Consider the following 19,344-nt stretch of genomic DNA (forward strand, 5'->3'; position numbering starts at 1 on the left):
CTCACCATTTGAGGTCCTAATGGGAAGACCCTTCCCCACTCCCTGGGGTCCAAAGGCCCCTGTGATAGAAAAAGGGGATCTAGAAGTGGTACAAGCAGAATATGTGAGGAAACTTATAGAAACTGTAGATCAAATTGAACAAGATATTGCTCGTACCTCTCCTTTCTCTCCACAGGAACCTACGAATCCTTTCCAACCAGGAGATGTGGTGATAGTCCAGAGACTGGCAAAAGGACGAAAACAGACTGAGTTCCTGTTTGGACCACCCACCCGAGTGGTAGCAGTCACCAGAGCAGCGATTCTCACAGAAGAGGCTCCAATCTGGATTCACGCTAGCAGAGTGAAAAGGGTTCCTGAGGCTTCTTCTCCGGTGACGGACAAAGACAAAGAGGGTGAAGCAGGTGTGAAATCCCTGAACAAAGAGGGGAGCTCAGAAGAAGTTTCCCTGAAAAGTGCCTTGCCACAGGCTGAAGATGATGACCCCACAATATTCTGGGAGATAATATTCTAGGAGATTTATTTGTCTGCTGATAATTATTAGTCTGGCTTATAACTACATGTATTTATCACCCAGAGGATATGAGTTTCTTCTGCGGTACACCAAATAATCGGTCAGTATATAAAAGAGCTCTGGAGCAAGATCCCTTTGCTCCCGTCCCCTTTTATTCTGAACAGAATAGTATAATCAGGATGGCAAATGCCCTAAATGTTAGTTCATTGTGCCTTAAAGACTTACAGAGCCCACGGGATCTTATACAAACATGTGTTATTGCTGTGCCTACCCCCGATGACTCCCTCCTTGAAGTCTGGTTGATGGCGAACAATACACAATCTTTTATTCCCTTGTATGACTTCTGTGGGGAATGTCAGAAAATAGGAAATAGCAGGGATAATATTAGAATAACTACTATTAACGTGACTGCAGCAGAAACTTGTTTTACTTTCCCAGGATATAACTTTATATTGTGATAATAGAGACATAAAAAGTGAATTACCTAGGAATAGTGTATATGATTATATTGACGACACCTGTAAAAAGAATAGTAGACTTGCTAGCTCCCTGAATAATTCCACGAGTTGTAATAAGACCATTGTGACTCCTAGTTTTATCTATAATATCATGCTCCCTAAAGGATGGTTTTTTGTCTTGTGGTAACAGCACCTACAATTACATTCCTGCTAATGTTATTGGAGGTCCCTGTGCGTTATCCAGGCTGACTTTGGCTCTTCCCAGTCAACCCCCTATCAGGAGAGCTTAAAGATCGGTTACCAAGACTTTATCAGAAGACTGTGACTCTACCCCTTCTCAGCCATACAGAATATATAAGTTTGGGCGCCTCTATACTAGGGGTGCCTGGACTGGCTATATATAATACTCGTACTATAAATTCTATTGCATGTGACTTAGCAAAATCCCTGAATCATACCTCTATCGCCTTATCAGACATGCTTTTAGATATACAAGGTATAAGAGGAGCAGTGCTAGAAACTAGATTTGCTGTAGATTATCTGTTACTGAAGCATAATATAGGATGTCAAGATTTTAAAGGAATGTGTTGTTTTAATTTATCTGATCATTCCAGATCAATCCAGTCCCATATTCAAGGGTTACATGAAATTGCTAATGATATCAGGAAAGATGTTGAGTCATCCTCTTGGTGGGACTGGTTATTGAGCTGGCTGCCGGATTTGAAATGGTTAAGAACATTATTGATCAGTATTGCAATCATAATTGCTTCCTTGATTGTTATATGATGTTGCATCCAATGTATCCCTTCCCTCATACAGATGTTTTGTGCAATGTGTCCAAAACCCACAGACCCTGGTCAAGCATATGCTACTTACCTCTCTATGAGAGAGAAAAGATAAGTCATATTTATGACTAAAGAGGGGATTGAAGGGTTAAACAGAATTAGCTGTGTGATCTGTATGAAGGACAAGAGGTTGGGTGACATCATATTGAAGGGTGACTATGTATACAATTACCTTCTGTCTTTATAAGGAAAGTTTCTAGTCAGCATTATTATAATGAGAGATGCCTTTCTTTCTCTATAAGGTACTGCTGTTAATGTAATAAGAACTCAAGCTATTCTTGTATGTATGTTTGAAAGTATAAAAGGCCCTGTACGACAACAATAAATAGAACTGTTTCTGACATAATTCTGCATCTGTCATTGACACGTTCTCCAGACGTCTGTCTTCGGGGACACAGAAAGGAATCACGGTGCATAGAGAGACGGATAAGATTCTTTCAAGTACCTCGTTCATTGGGAGGGTTATGGTCCTGAGGAGAGGATGTGGGTCCCAATGACGGATATTAAGGCCACTCTTCTCATCCGGGCTTTCCATAGGTCCCATCCTGAGAAGGTGGGCTCTGAGTGTCCGGAGTCCACTCGTAGAAGGAGGGTGTCACCACCAGACATCTGAGAAGCTCTGACATATGTTCTCCAGAACCTCCTGCTTGAGGTTCCTTTTGTTTTGCTTTCGTTTTCTCATCTCGTTAGCCTCTCTCAGCTGTCATGTAGTTGCACTGATTGCAACCCTTCAAATCCCTTCCCATACTGCATCACTTTGCGGTTTATACAACTTCCTGGTGTGTGCTGATGCTAGAAGCTGTTACTACTGCATCCACAAGATAAGTCTGTTTTCTTTATTTCTGTTTGCCTGTGGGCTTGATCCTAGGTGACCCTGACTCCCTCCGTATTAAGTGTAGGGAGCCGGTGGTCGTGTCCCCTCACTATTATAGGTTGTTCAGGTGCATGCAGTCGAGGAACGAGGATATGCAATTTTCTACCATTGAGATTTTTGCATAGGCTGAGCAGTAAGTGAGAGAGCTAGGGCTCTTACAGGGCTTACCCTCCTGTTCCTTAGTTTTGGATCAAGTCAGTCGGATCTTCATTTGTGTCTTCTAGTTTTCTGTACACCTTCCGTGACACTGGAATACCGGAGGATGCATCTAATTTAAATTGAGGCCTCCTTCTCATAAAAAAATTAGGCCCATTTTCACAGAAATCCTTTTTTTTTTTTTTTTTTGGGGGGGGGGGGAGGGGGGGATAAGTGAAAACTGCACAACACGTGTTCTACCATCAGTCTAGCACAGTATATAGAATACTAGTGAGATTTCTGTGTAAGGTCATGTCTCATTTATTTTTTATTTTTTTGTTTTGTTTTAGTTTGAAAATCTGTATCGGTGATTGAGAATAAAATGTCAGGGCTAAATCCATTTATTATTTCCAAACACAGTTCAGTGTTTTTCTTTTTGGGGTGGGGTTATTGAATTTACACAAATCAGCATATAAGTAATCAATACACCAATAAACACTAGGATAACAATTTACCTATGTTAATGTGAATTTGAGTGTAAGACCAAAATCATCCATTTCCGTTTATTTACGGTTAGAATTAAAAAATTGTTGTGGATTGTTCAATTTATTTAAACCAGCATATCTATATTACTACAGTGAAACACAGGGTAGTGCAGCAAATATTCCCGTATGTGTTAATGTGAATTTGTGCGTGAAGCTTAGCCCTGGATCATCCTGAAATGTTCATTCAATTCCCCAAATGGTTGGAATTTTATTTCTTTGGGACTTTGGGACTACATATAGGCCATCAGTAGTATACCAAACTACTTTCCTATGAGTGATAACAAATTGAGCATCAGGCCTCAATCATCCACTTCCATGAATTCCATTTCCACACAGTCGGAATGTAATTTTTTGAGGAATTGTTCAATTTAATGAAACCAGCATATATACATGATTACTACAACAATGCACAGCCTAGGGCAAAAAAATTACAAGTGAGTGTTAATGTGAATTTCAGAGTCAGGTCTGTTTCTGTTTATTCTGTATCCACACTGTTAGAATTGAAATTTTTTGGGGAATGCTCAATTTATATTTATTATTACACTACAGGAAAACACAGAGTAGTGCAGTAATCTACCTGTGAGTGTTAACATGAACTTGAGCATCAGGCCTCAATCGTCCATTTCCATGAATTCCATTTTCACACAGTTGGAATTTAATTTTTGGGGGGTTCAATTTAATTAAACACCACTAGAAAAGGGCATGGTGGGGCATGTCCTATGGCAGATAGTGAAGAGAATCTCCCTGTTGATGACTTGTGCAAGAGCCCTTACCATTTGGGCTGCCATGGGGAGGAGGTTGATGACTCCATGCATAGCTGTGTTAATGGTGGTGGTAATAGTGGCACCTGTATCCATGGGATTAGTGGTGGGGCAGTGGCAGTAGGTGAAAAGGCAGAGCAAGGGAGGAGCGCCCATGAGCCCACCATGATATCTTACAGTCTGATAAAATCAGCAGGGAGTGTGAGGATTCCGATGACGATTGTGTGCTAGACAATACCTAGAAGCCCATCAGGGTGCTGAGGGGGTGGCAAGAAAACCCCACCACTCCCTATGGCATATGGTCAAGAGAGTCTCCCTGTTAATGACTTGTGATGCCATGAGGAGGAGGTGGAGGCTGCAGACCCCAAGCTTAGCCGTGTTGGTAGTGGTAGTAGTGGCCTCCATAACATTGGCATTGGTGTTTGAGGCAGCGACAGTGGCAGTCGGAAGGGGGGCCAAATAACCCACCATGATATTCCACAGTCTGATATAGACAGAAGGGTGGTTGAAGACTCCGATGACGATTGTGTGCTGAACATGACCTGCAAGAGTGCTGAGGAGGAGGCAACACCAGAGATGGAGTGTGCTGGCAGCTGCAATAAACAGCAGAGGCCCTCTATTAGTTAGAGCAGTTACACTCAAAAATGAGTAAATTTCACCTGAAAATGCAACAGACAAATTAGCGAAATGACATAAAATAAAATATGTACAAATAAAAAATAAAAAAAACTCCACATGGAGTAGGAGTTTGAGGAGGCGGTGGACGTAGCGGTGTAGGTGGAAGCAGTGGTGGAGGAGGACGAGGTAGCCAACACTGGTTTTTGGTTGAAATTTTTTAAATTAGGGTACACTCCAAAAGAGTGTGAAATACCCAAAATATAAGAATGATCAATTGCGCTGTAGTATAACAATTGCTGGCTAAGGCTGGCATACATGTCTATTCTGCACAAGGTACGGACAAGTCCTGTGGGATCCATGCCTGGTTCATTTTAATGAACGTGAGCTTGTCCACATTGGCTGTGAACAGGCAGCTGCCCTTGTCTGTGATCACGCCCCCTGCCGTGCTAAACACACGTTCAGATAATACACTGGTTGCAGGCGTAAAGGGCAAGCTCAGGCCATGTGCCCAATTTGGAGACCCAGAAGTTGAAGGGGGCAGACCCGTCATTCAGTAAGTGTAGGCGTGTGCACACATACTGCTCTACTATGTTGGTGAAATGCTGCCTCCTGCTAAGACGTTAACTATCAGCTGGTGGTGCTGGTTGTTGTGGCGTGCTGACAAAGCTTTTCCACATTTCGGCCATGCTAACTTTGCCTTCTGAGGTGCTGGCGGTACCCCAGCTGCGTTGGCGACCTCTTCCTAGTCCTCTGCCTTCGCCTTGTGCTTCCACTGCGCCACAGCTGTCAGGTAGGAATGCTACCAGCAGCGCGTCTACAAGCGTGCGCTTGTACTCGCGCATCTTACGATCACGCTCCAGCGAGGGAATTAAGGACGGTATGTTGTCCTTGTAACGGGGATCCAGCAGCGTGGCCACCCAGTAATCTGCACAAGTTAGAGTGTGGGCAACTCGGTGGTCATTGCAAAGACACTGCAGCATGTAATCACTAATGTGTGCCAGGCTGTCCAGAGGCAACAAAAAGCTGTCCTCTGTGGGAAGTGTATTGTCTGTGTCCTCTGTATCCCCCTAGCCACGCACCAGTGATGGCCATGAGCTGGTCTGGGTGCCACCCTGCTGTGAACATGGTTCCTCCTACCCCATCTCCTCCTCCACATACTCTGCATCATCATCCTCCTGAACTGTGCCCTGGCTGGACAAATGTGTACCTGGCCTTTGTGGGTGCAGGAACCAACCCTCAGAGCCACTTGTAAATGACTGGCCGGAAACCCTACAAAATGATCCCTCTTCCTCCTACTCCTCCTGTGCCACATCCTCTTCCATCATCGCCAGCAGTGTTTTTTTAAAGGAGGCATAGAAGTGGGATAGTAACACTGAGAACGGCATTATCGACACTGGCCATGTTGGTGGAGTACTCGAAACAGCGCAACAAGGAACTCAGGTCTCGTTTGGAGGCCCAGTCGTTGGTGGTGAATTGGTGCTGTTCCGCAGAGCGACTCACCCATGCATGCTGCAGCTGAAACTTCACTATCGCCTCCTGCTGCTCGCACAGTCTGGCCAGCATGTGCAAGGTGGAGTTCCACCTTGTGGGCACGTCGCATATGAGGTGGTGAGCGGGAAGCCCAAAGTTACGCTGCAGCGCTAACAGGTGAGCAGCAGCAGGGTGAGAACGCCGAAAGCAGGCACAGACAGCCCACACTTTATGCAGCAGCTCTGACATATCGGGGTAACTCTTAAGGAATCTCTGCACCATCAAATTCAGCACATGCGCCAGGCAAGAGATGTGCGTCAAACCGGCTAGTCCCAGAGCTACTTATCGGTCTGTTGTTCAAGGCCTGTCCACAGCTCCTGTGCGGTGTGGGGTTTGTCCCTCTAACAGATAAGTTTTAAAACTGCCTGCTGTCGTTTACCCCTGGCTGTGCTGAAGTTGGTGGTGAAGGTGTTACGCTGACCGGATGAGGAGCCGGTAAAGGATGAGGAAGCAGAGTCGGAGGGAGAAGCAACAGGAGGCAAACTGAAGTGCCCTGCAATACTCGGTGGTGGAAGGACATGCGGCAAACTGCTATCAGCCAGTGCATTTACCCAGAGTGGTTTTATGAGATATAACGTCACTGACCATGCTTACTGGTCCACATATCCATAGTGAGGTGCACCTTGCCACAGATGGCGTTGCGCAGTGCACACCTGATTTTGTCCCCCACTTGGTTGTGAAGGGAAGAGATGGCATGCCTGAAAAAGTAGCGGCAGCTGGGCACGACGTACTGTGGGAAAGCCACCGCAACAAGGCTTTTAAAACTCTGTCTCCACCAGGAAATGACAGCATTTCAAAGGCCAGTAATTATAAAATGCTGGCATTCAGGGCCAGGGATCACAGTTGGATAGGGGGTACATCCTCTTCCGCTCCAGCGTTTGGGAGATGGAGAGCTGAACGCTTCCGTGGGACATTGTGGAGATGCTTGGTGACCCAGATGGTGGTGTTGCTGGCAGATCCTCTGTTTGCGGGGTGGCAGGTGCCACTGTCACTCCAGAGGTGGATGAAGAGGCCAAGACGGCAGCAGAAGAGGAAGCAGAAGGAGCCAGAGACTTTTCTTGGTTTTTGAGGTGTCTATACTCCACTGCAGCTCGTGCTTTGCACTTAGATGCCTGGTCATGCAGGTTGTGCTCAGGTTGAGAACGTTTATGCCTCGCTTCAGGCTCTGATTGCACAGCGTGCAAACCACTCGTGTCTTGTCATCAGCACATTGACTGAAGAACTGCCACGCCAGGGAACTCCTTGGAGCTGGCTTTGGTGTGATCTGTCCCTTGCTGCGGTGGGCAGTAGCAGGCATACTGTCTAGGGGATGGCCACTCCGCTTTTGCACCCTGCTCCCTTTTCTGCTGTGCTGGTGGCTCTGTGCGACCACCGCCTCTTCCTCCGAACTAAACAGGTCACTCGTATGACCTTGATTCCATGTGGGGTCAAGGACCTCGTCATCCTCCACAACATCTTCCACCCAGTCTTCACTCCTGCCCTCCTTGTCGGTCTGCACACTTTCGAAAGCCCCAGCAGTTAGCACCTGTGTTTCGTCATCATCCGAGACGTGCTGCAATGGACCTCCCATGTACTCATCTTGAAAGATAAGTGGTTGGGCATCGGTGCACTCAATCATTTCCACTTCTTGGGCAGGGATAGGTGGATGGCCCTGGGAAACACTGCTAAAAGAGTCATTAAAAAGCAGAAGAGACTGCTGCATGACTTGGGGCTCAGACTGCTTGGCTGATTTGCAAGGAGGTGAGGTGAAAGACTGATGGGCATCGGCTGCAGGTGCCAACTCTGATCTTTCAGCAGGAGACTGGGTGGGAGACAATGTGAAGGAACTGGAAGCACTGTCAGCAACCCAATCTACTATCGCCTGTACTTGTTCTGGCCTAACTATTCGTAGAGCTGCACCTACTGCGCCTACTCGCACCTGAGGAAGGTGTTTTACTTGTGCGTGTAGCTGGCACAGATCGACCACGTCTTCTCCCTGCAACAGGAGCTCCACCAGCAGCACCACGACTAGGGCCACGTCCCTTATTTGATGCTCTCCTCATATTTTTTAAATTTTAGATCTTGCCCAAAATGGGTGTTTTTTTAATAACAGAATAGAACAACAGTATCTTACGTGTGCATCTCACAATGACAGATGCAGACAAGGCCGCAAATTAAGATCTTTGCCCAAATTGGGTGTTTATTTAATACCAGAATAGCACAGCAGTATGTAAAGGGTGTATCTCACAATGACATATGCAGCAAAGGCTGCCAAATTAAGTTTTTTGCCACTAAAATGGTTGGTTTTCTAATAGCAGAATAGAACCACAGTATGTAAAGGGTGTATCTTGTACGTACAGACGCAGACTAGGCCGCAATTAATGATTTTTGCCCAAAATGGGTGTTTTTTTATAGCAGAATAGAACAACAGTATCTAAAGGGTGGATCTCACAATGATATATGCAGCAAAGGCTGCAAAATATATATTTTTTGCCCAAAATGAGTATTTTTTTTAATAGCAGAATAGAACCACAGTATCTAAAGGGTGTATCTCACAATGACATATGCACCAAATGCTGCAAAATTATGTTTTTTGTCCAAAATGGGTGTTTTTTTAATAGCAGAATAGAACCACAGTATCTAAAGGGTGTATCTCACAATTACATATGCAGCAAATGCTGCAAAATTGTGTTTTTTGCCCAAAATGGGTGTTTTTTTTACTAACAGAATATGACAGCTGTATGTAACGCTTGAACTTTACACATGCAGATGCAGCAAGGACTTTAAAATTGTGTATTTTGCCCAAAAAGGGTGTTTTTTAAAACCCAGAAAATTATAGCTGTATTTCTAGCTTAAATTGCACACTGACTAATGCTGCAAAGGCACCAGATATAGGATATTGCCAAAAAGGGTGTTTTTTTTAAACCAGATTATTATTGCTGAATTTCAAGCTTGGATTTCAATGTCACAAATGCACATATGCTGTGCTGGTGCACTGAGCTTGCATAAAATGGCTGCCGCCGCCCACCTAACTAACAGACGGATAAAAGTTATTTTTCTGTCACTGGGCTCAGGGCAGCCTTTCAAAAAGCGCCAAGAACCCAAACCCAAACTTTTACAGAAATGTTCGGGTTCGGGGTCCAAAATCCCTAAAGTTTGGTATGAACCCGAACTTTACAGTTCGGGTTCGCTCAACCCTACTGATAAGATATCAACTGTCTGTGGCAATGGAGTGAAGTGAAAGTACGGAGAGAACGGACACTGCAGTCTGTTGTAGGGCTGTGCTAATGTAGCAGACTGTTGCTACACATTAGCCACATCCCCACCTGTCCATCCTCCTCTCTGTACTTTCACTTCGGTCCATTACCACAGACAGCAGATATCTTATCAGCTGTATGTAAGATGGTAATGTATTACAGCCAGTCTGGTTAGAAGGGCTGAGAGAGCTCTTTAGCTAACTGCATTGAAGCTTTGATGTATCTCAGCTTTGTTATGAGAGCGGATATTGTCTGTGCTACTAATAATAATAAATAATAATAAAATGTGTTTATATAGCGCCACCATATTCCGCAGTGTCACAAGTTCATAGGGTTCATATAAAAATCTAAAATAACTGGATAATATGCAACTGAAACACTAGGAGTCAGGGCCCTGCTCGCAAGAGCTTACAACCTATGAGGAATTGGGGGTGATACATAAGGTAGTTGATTGTGATAAGTAGGATTTGAGCCATTATTATATTATAGTAAAGAAGAGGCCATTTTATTTCCCCTGATGCTTGTCCTCTAGAGAAAACCAGTAGTGTTAGTCGAGCACCATAGTGCTCGGGTGCTCTGGCCGAACACATCGAGATGCTCTAGTGAGCACAGTAGAAGTCAATAGGAGAACCCAAGCATTAAACCAGGCACCCCCTGCTCTGAAGAGGAGAGGATGTCTGGTTCTTATGAAAAGGTTAGAAACACCACCAAAATGGCTTGGAAACAGCATAAGAAAAACATTTGGATGTATCTTGGACTCCAATTACCTATGACATACAATAGACAACCTCACAAAGGCTATTTGCCAAAAGGTGGTGTGTGCAAGCCAAGAATCTATCCATGAGACAGATACAGTCAGCACACCTTACAATGGCAGCCTTGTGCACTATGAGACATTCAAAACCAGCTCTCATCTGACTGAGAGCCAGTAAGTCTCAAAGTTGCTTCATATCTGTTGGATGGCTTGGGTGGACCTGTGCACCTAGATCATTATCATTAGGGTGACAAAATGTTTTCTGATTGTCCTAAAATGATATTCAATGACCGTTCTATAAAGTTTTGCCATGTAAACTCATTTGCATAAACATGGGGATATGGGAAAGACATGCAAATGAGCAAAATCGGCCTTATTTTTCAGCTGAAAAACTATTTGCATGAAAAATTGCGATTAGAATATTCGCGATCTACACTAGTCTTGTCAAAAGACTATGAAACTAATAGATGGCGCTGTTCATGACATGAAAAGCGCCATCTATTAGATTCATATTCTTGTTATAAGACAATAAAACCAATAGATGGTGCTGTTTATGAGTAGTGATGAGCGGCAGGGGTCATATTCGAATTCGCAATATTTCGCAAATATTTTTTAGAATATTCGTCGGAAATTCGAAAATTCTCGATTTTTTTTTTCGTGAAAAAAATCGGCAAGGTAATGATTGTGTAATATGCGAATTTTCGTAATTCGGATTTTCAGATTCGAATTTTTAATTGTGAATTTTTCAACTTACAGCTATTAGACAAAGAAGATTATAGCACTATATTAGCTAAATTGCTCTATATTCGATTTTTTTAATATTCGCTATATTGCTATAACAGTTTTTTCGAATATTCGTAATATATAGCAATATAGCGAATATTCAAAAAAACTAATATAGAGCAATTTAGCTAATATAGTGCTATAATCTTTTTTTATAGTTGTAATTTTTTTCCAATCTGAACTTCAGATGAGAAAAAAATTACAACTATTAGACAAAGAAGATTATAGCACTATATTAGCTAAATTGCTGTATATTCGTTTTTTTTTTTGAATATTCGCTATATTGCTATAACTTTGTGTTTTCAAATATTTGTAATATTCTAAAACAAGAATATATAGCAATATAGCGAATATTCGAAAAAAATGAATATAGAGCAATTTAGCTAATATAGTGCTATAATCTTCTTTGTCTAAAAGTTGAAAAATTCGCAATAAAAAAAATCCAATCCGAAAATTCGAATTACGAAAATTCGCATATTACACAATCATTACCTTGCAGATTTTTTCAAGAAAAAAAAAATCGTGCATTTTCGAATATAACCCCTGCCGCTCATCACTACTCCTAAAGTCAAGTATATTGCAGCCTTCTTATTGGCCCACAAGCTAGAAGCAGGAAGGGATCATGTGTACTGATTAAAAAAAAATCTGAAAAAAATCAGAAAAATCGAATATTCGAAATTACGAATATATATAACTATATTCGAAATATTCGCGAATTTCTGAAGTACCTATATTCGCGATAAAAATTTGAAATTCGAATATTCGTGATCAACACTATTTATGAGTCATGAACAGCGCCATCTATTGGATTTATAGTATTTTCATAAGATTATGAATCCAATAAATGGCGCTGTTCATGAGTAGTGTTGATCGCAAATATTCTAATCGTGAATTTTCCATGCAAATGGTGTTTCAGCTGAAAAACAAGCAGATTCAGCTAATTTTCATATGCCCATGATTATGCAAATGCCAAACCCTTTTCTATGAACCAGCACCCTCTTCTCTTCAGAGCAGAGGGTGCCTGGTTTAATGCTCGGGTCTCCCATCAATTTCCATTGTGTTCAATTTTGCTCGAGCATACACACTATTTGGCCAAACACTGATGTGCCAAGCATAGCGATGCTCACTCAACACTAAAAACCAGCCGTTATAAATAATGAAAGCTATTTTGGAAAGTGTTTATAATGAAGTAATATTGATTTATTTTAGTAATTATATTTTGTTAATTACTGGAAAACCCCTTTAATAGTGGCTATAGTTACAAAAATAAAAATATGCTAGACTTAGAATTGTGTTTCCTTTTTACAGATAATTGCATACTAGCTCCTGGTAACAGTGACAGAATTGACAAAGGTGGTGGCAGCCCAGCATGTAGAAAAAATATATATATATCATTTGCTACTCACTTAACTGCAAAAATGTTTATGAGATCATTTATTTCAGATTCTGCCAACAATGCTGGAGAAAATTTGTACAGCATGCTGACCTATTTTCTCTGATACAATGACAGCCACCATGACGGACATCCAATGAACTCATTGTAAGTTAATGGGTCCATTGGGCCTCTTTGGTGTCTTTCATGTAACAGATCTATCGCTGCCATTCATTTTTTTTTCTGCTCTGATTAAACAGAACAAAACAAAACATGACAATGGGACATTTTCTGTTCTAGGTTCACACTAGATATATTGATTTCCATTGTTTTCCTCTGTGCCGTTACTGAACGATGCAGAAGAAATATCCTTCACCAGTCTGACATGTTTCTGTTCAGAAGTATGCCTTTTTACTGGACAAAAAATTCTCAATACAGGACTTTTATTTTCTACAGTTCTTGGAGGAATCTGAGATCAAAAGAAACCCATACCAACTCTTACCATTTACAATCACTTTGATATATACATTGCATATACTGGACAGGTAGTTGTGAATCAGTACTGCCATAACATTTTCTGGTTGATAGCAGTGGAATACTTACAAATACACACTGGAATGTTCATCCACTGTCCTTCTACACAACTTGCTACATCTTCATCTTTAAACCGGAAACCGTTGTCACACTCATATTTAGCTCTTTCACCATGGCTGAAAGTTTTCTTATTTTCTATTGCCGTTCCATGTTGAATATTTGGAGCCTCAACACATGCATCTTCTAAAAAGTCAAAAAACATTTGTTAAAAAATCTCAGGCAAAGTTAAAACACATTATATTAATCAATAGCTACTGTAGACATTTGAAGGTCTCTGCAAAATGCAGTATATATTTAGGCCACTACCCTATGAATGATGGAAATACGCTTTTTATTCTCTTTGTGTTGGCTGCCTGGCCGCTCTTTAGCTCTGTTTTATTAGAGAACTGCTTAGCTGCATGGTTGCTTAAGCAAAGTCAGACTCTGTCCATACCATTAATAAAGGAGGTAAAGTCTTTCTTAATAACCATATATTCCTTAAGTTCAGTGTCCATCCAAAGGAAATAATGATCCTCAACAAAAATTCTCCATACGTTTTGCCTGAATGGCTTATTTCAGCTTGTCCTGCTGAAAACTAGACTAGACTATGGGGACATTTATTATGAATTATACAACGCTTTTACGTGTATTAGTGTTGCAGATTTTGTCACAATGTTTGTTGCTGCAAAATCTGACTTTTTGCTGCTCATGTCACTTTTCCAGAGTGCTGTGAAAAGGGGGCATGGCATGGGCGGGAATAGGATGGCATGGGCACATCTCATTTATCATTGTCCACGTCAGTTTGTGGCATTGAAAATGACGTAAATCTATGCCAGCAAGAGAGATGGTATATATTTTATTATGTCACATGGCCTGCTGGAAGTAGCTCTAAATTAACGTAGAGGCCTGCGCCTCCAAATAACTTTGGCGCATCCACTGTTAGCTCAGAGGGACCAAGACCGGCATGTAAATCGCCTTAATAACTGTCCCCCTATGTGTATGAATCTGGCTTTCTGATTTTAGATAATTGTATGCCTTTTAACAGGTGTTCTTGGTGAATGTAAAGAGTGAAAATTGGGAAAATCTGCATACATTGCAATGTCACAAGTAAAACATTTTTGGGAGTGTACCGTTTTTATGTGTACCTTTTTGGGAGTGTACCTTTTTATTTAACACATACATGATTTTAAAGGACTTCTGACATAAAGATGTCTCCACTTATCATGAAATCAAAGCAGCCTAGTGATGTGTTCACCATTGTTATTCAGAGAGGCTATTGAATACAAGAAGCGTATAACATACAGTAGCTCAGACTGGAAAACATATGGTGACATTAGCTAGGCATTTGCTCACGTTAAAGGGAACCTGTCATCAATTTTATGCTGACCGTACTGAGGCCAGTATAAAGAAGTGACAGAAATGCTGATTTCAGCGGTGTGTCACACAGCAGCTAAAAGTAAGTGGTTGCCGAGAACCAGCATCATAATCATTGCAGCACAGGCCTTAAAAAAAGTCAAATCTACTTGAGAAGAGTCCTGGTTATTCATACTCTCCTGCACTCCCACCCATCCGCTGATGATTAACAGTCTTCTACCTAGGTTTCTCCCTTTCTCTCTAGGAGAGAACTGCCAACCATCAGCAGATGGGTGAGAGTGCAGGAGATTATGAATAACCATGACTTTTCTCAGATAGATTTAACTATTTTCAAGGCCTGTGCTGCAATGATTATGATGCTGGTTCTGGTTCTCGGCGACCACTTACTTTTAGCTCATGTGAGACACACCTCTGAAATCAGCATTTCTGTCACTACTTTATACTGCCCTCAGTACGGTCAGCTTAAAGTTGATGACAGGTTCCCTTTAAGGGGGTTATCCAATACCATAAACTGCCCTCCCATGTGCCAGTCCCCGCCTCCCATTGGCTGCTCCCCCCCCCCGACACCGGATGTTTTCATCGCATGGGGAGAAGAAGCAGCGGCGATGTGGGGACCAGGAGCAGTGCAAGGAGCGGGGTAAGTATATTCCCTGTGAGGGGCACGGCACATGAGGGGGCAGTTTGTGGTATTGGATAACCCCTTTAAGATTTAAAGATGAGATGACACCTTCAATTTTGCTGATTCACGGATCAGGAAACTTCATATTTCACCATTGTTTTTGTCTCACATAACATGAGGCCTAAAGGCAAATTAAATTATACTTATTTTCACAGTTTTTAAGTATCTTTTTAACCCCAGACAATTTGCACTTTCTGGACACAGCCTAATTTGGAAAATGTTTTTTGTGACACATCATACTTCTCATTAATGACAATATTGGGTTGATATATTATATATTTATACATTTCAAGACAATTTGGAAACCTTAGCAATTTTCAAAATTTTTAAATCATTTAATTTCTCTGCTTTCAAGACACATAGTGATACCTCACAAAATAGTTCAGAAAATATTCACCACGTGTCTACTTTACGTTGGCATAATTCTGTACTAGTGCTGAGCGCGAATATCGGCACTTTGAAAATTCGCGAAGATCTAGAATATAGTGTTATATCTTCGTAATCCCGAATATTCTAGATTTTTTTTTATCACTAGATAAACCTATAATCTTTTTTCACTTATTGTTTATAGCTTCTCTTTATCCTTATTATGCTATCTATCACCCTTACCTTTTTTAGTTATTATTTTACCTATCATTAATAATTTATTTTTATAGATGCTATATTATTTTATTAATAAATCATTACCTGTAACAGACAATCACACAAAGGCTGTATGCCAACAACCTATCTATAAAACAGGAACAGTCAGCATACCTTACAATGGCAGAATTGTGTGCAATGAGACATTCAAGACCAGCTCTCATTTGACCGAGAGCCAGTAAGACTCAAAGTTGCTTGATTTTTGTTGTATGGCTTGGGGGACCTAGATCATTATCTTTAGGGTGACAAAAAAATTTAATTTTTTTTTGGGGGGATGCCAGCTAACTCTTCTCTCACTGCTTAGGAGGACTGCAATAAAAAAATTCAGTTTTCTAATTGTCCTAACATGGGCATATGGGAAAGACATGGAAATTGTGTTTCAGCTGATACTTCTATTTAGCATGTCTTTCCCATATGGCCATGTTTATGTAAATGAGTTTACATAACAAAACAGCGTAGAAAGGTTATTGATGGTGTTGGGCGAGCATGCTCTGCCGAACACTAATTTTACTTGAGCATTGCGATGCTCGGCAAATCGCGGTGTTCGGCTGAACACCGCGTATGCTCGAGTGCGATGCTCGAATCTCCTCCCCGCATGTGTGCGGAGGTACTGGCACTCACTGTAATGCTGTAGCCATATTAGCTACTGGAATTACAGTGATTGGCTGGCCGAAACGTTTGCACATCCTAAATATCAGTGACATTTATTCAGTGTAATTTTTTATTAGCTGCTGGTGACAGCGACATTACTTGCGCTATACCTCCTGTCTAATGTTTGCACATCCTAAAATTATCTGTGAAATTCAGTGTACTTTATTTGCACATACACTTACAAAACCTGCGCTACTTTACCTGTGACATACTTGCAAGCATATATACCATTTAATATGCGCAAGGTGAGCAGTAAGGGACGGGGAAGTGGCCGTGCTGCTGATGGTGCACGCAAAGGTGCTGCTGCCAGAGCACAAGAAACACACTCATCCACGATACCTAGCTTCATGTCCCAGTTTGCAGGTCGATGCAGGACTCCACCTCCGAAGTCAGACCAGTTCGACCAGGTGGTCGGTTGGATTGCAGCAGATAATGCTTCCAGTCGATTAAGCACCACCCTGTCTTCCGCAAAGTCTAGTCTCAGTAGCCAAGAGTCTTGTCAACACAATCCTCACCGTGATACACCTTCCTCCCACCATGGAGTGTGTTGGCAAACAAGTTATCCCACAGTCGGATATTCCGAGGAGCTCTTTTCATCGCCGTTCCTTGATTTGGGCCTATCGACAAGCCCGCTTGAAGAGGGATATGAGGAGATATTGTGCCCTGATTCCCAAACTCTTGAGCATCCACAGTCACAAGAAGATGACGGTAGGGAAAGGCAATTAGTTTCACGAGATGGATGATGATGATGAGGCAAAGTTGCCAATAAGTCAACTGCAATTTGTGTCTCAAGAGGTTCATGATGAGGATGAGACACAGTTCTCAATAACTGAGGTTGCTGTTAGGTCAACAAGTCAGAAGGATAACCAGAGTAAGGAAGTGAAAGAGGAGGTAGTGGACGATGAAGTCACTGACCCAACCTGGGAAGGTGGGAAGCAGAGCAAGAACAGCAGTACAGAGGGGGAGGGATACGCAGCACCGAAACAGGCTGGAAGAGGCAGTGGGGTGACAAAAGAAAGACGGCGGGCCACACCAAACAGGGGCATGCGTTCCACAGTCTGGCGCTTTTTTGAGGAAAGTGCAGACGATGAAAGAATTGTCATATTCAACCTGTGCCGTACCAAAATGAGCAGGGGAGTGAACACTAGCGACCTCACCACCAACAGCATGATCCACCATATGGCATCAAAGCACCCTAATAGGTGGGCCAAACACCTGGGTTCACAATCAGTGTCTGCGAGTCACACCACTGCCTTCTCTTCCCCTGTGTTACATGCTGGCCAATCCCCTGTCCAAGACACAGGCCCGGATGCCTCCCGCCATGCACCTGGACCTTCACAAGCACCATAAGCTAGCACATCCACTTCTGTGTCCCAGCGCAGCGTACAGATGTCTATACCCCAGGCCTTTGAACGAAAGCACAAATACCCAGCCACCCACTGTCACGGCCATGGCTATGTCTGTAACTCCTTACCGCATGCGGTTGCCTGCGGTTTAGTTTGTGTGTTCAACCACAGGTGAGGGTCGCTGTGTGTGGCCTCACTTGTGGTTGCCGCGGGCAACTAGTTGTGTTCTGTAATTGTCAGCAGAGCAGCCTGAGCAGTGCTAGGCAGCTTGCTGCTTTGGCATGCGGTCTCACCTGACTTCCTTTATGTTAGGTGTGTGTGTATGGTGTACAATGTGTTTTATGTATTGTGTGCACTTCCCTTTTTAGTGGTGTTTTCCCTTCCCTGGTGCTGGAAGGGTTAACTCCCTTCCCAGTTTGTGTGTGAGTCACTGGGTGTGTCTGACCGTTGGGTGTGGCCACTTAGGCCTATAAAGCCTCTGTCTTTGGCTTGGCTCAGTAGGTTGCTTCAGCCAGGCATAGCTGGAGCAGCCTCCTGTGTATTACCATCTACCAGTGGGGGCCTCCCTTCTGGTCATAAAACTTTGTTACACGGTGTTATCTAGGTGTGTGTGGGTTTTTTTGTATTATTGCAGCTTATGGTCCAGGGTTCCTGTGTGATGTCTGGTGTGTGCTGTGTTCCTTGGTGTCTTGAACTAACAGCACCTGCACATGGGTTCCTGGTTGTGTTGTCTGTGGCAGGTGAGTGTTGTGTGGATTACTTTTGCCTGTCACTGCCATAGCTGTTTCTGTTTCCCTTTGTAGCTTGGCCACATTAGACTCCTGTTTCCCCGTCTCCAGGAGGAATGGGCTGTCTACCCAGCTCCTAGCTCAGGGAACGACGGAGGGTCAGTAGGGATCCTAGGTTCCTGAGTATGGGCCCTCCTACCTTTAAGGGCGGCCCATACAGCTAGGAGTCAGGGTCAGATTAGGGAAGCGCTAGGAGGTGACCTGCTCCCTAATTCTGTGGTTCTGGCCAAGTGACAACCCTTCCATCTCCTGGCACCGCACGGCTGAGGGTTTTCCCCATCCTCAGCCGTGACACCCACCCACAGGCCTTAGCACTACATGTGCACCTTTCCAAATTGCTGGCCATGGAAATGTTGCCAATTAGGCTTGTTGACATTGAGCCTTTCTGCAGCCTGATGGCGGTGGCCGTCCCGCGTTACTTTGTCCCCAGCCGCCAATATTTTTCACGGTGAGCAGTCCCATCCTTACACCAGCATGTGTCCCGCATCACCCGTGCCCTGAAAAACGCAGTTATTGGGGAGGTCCGCTTAACTACTAACACATGGAAAAGTGCTTTTGGCCAAAAACGCTATATTTCCCTGACGGCACACTGGGTGAACGCTGTGGAGGCCAGGAGTGAGTCGTATGCTGGGATGGCACAGGTGCTACTGATGCCAGGGATTACGGGCCCTACTTCTATCAGGGTTTCCGCCACCACCTATGTTAGTGGCTGCAACCCACTCTTCTCCTCCTCCGCCTCCTCCTCTACTTCCACCTCTGAAATATCATCTTGCAGCACCAGTCAGACATCAGTCAGTAGCTGGAAGCAGTGTAGCACTGCAGTGGGGAAGTGGCAACAGGCCATTCTTAAACTGATCTTCTTAGGTGAC

General features: G+C 43.2%; 1 protein-coding gene across 2 annotated transcripts in view; it reads right to left on the reverse strand.

Annotated features, from left to right (window-relative positions):
* The window catches only part of LOC122943120 (coagulation factor XIII B chain-like), a 447,010-nt gene that overhangs the window by 139,630 nt on the left and 288,036 nt on the right, over positions 1-19,344 (reverse strand). For both annotated transcript variants that reach the window (XM_044300587.1, XM_044300586.1), the window contains exon 11: positions 13,026-13,199. In XM_044300587.1, the coding sequence (XP_044156522.1) occupies positions 13,026-13,199 (174 nt within the window). The remainder of the gene's footprint in view (positions 1-13,025; positions 13,200-19,344) is intronic.

Source organism: Bufo gargarizans, chromosome 7, assembly GCF_014858855.1.
Source record: "Bufo gargarizans isolate SCDJY-AF-19 chromosome 7, ASM1485885v1, whole genome shotgun sequence".
NCBI classification, from domain to species: Eukaryota; Metazoa; Chordata; class Amphibia; order Anura; family Bufonidae; genus Bufo; species Bufo gargarizans.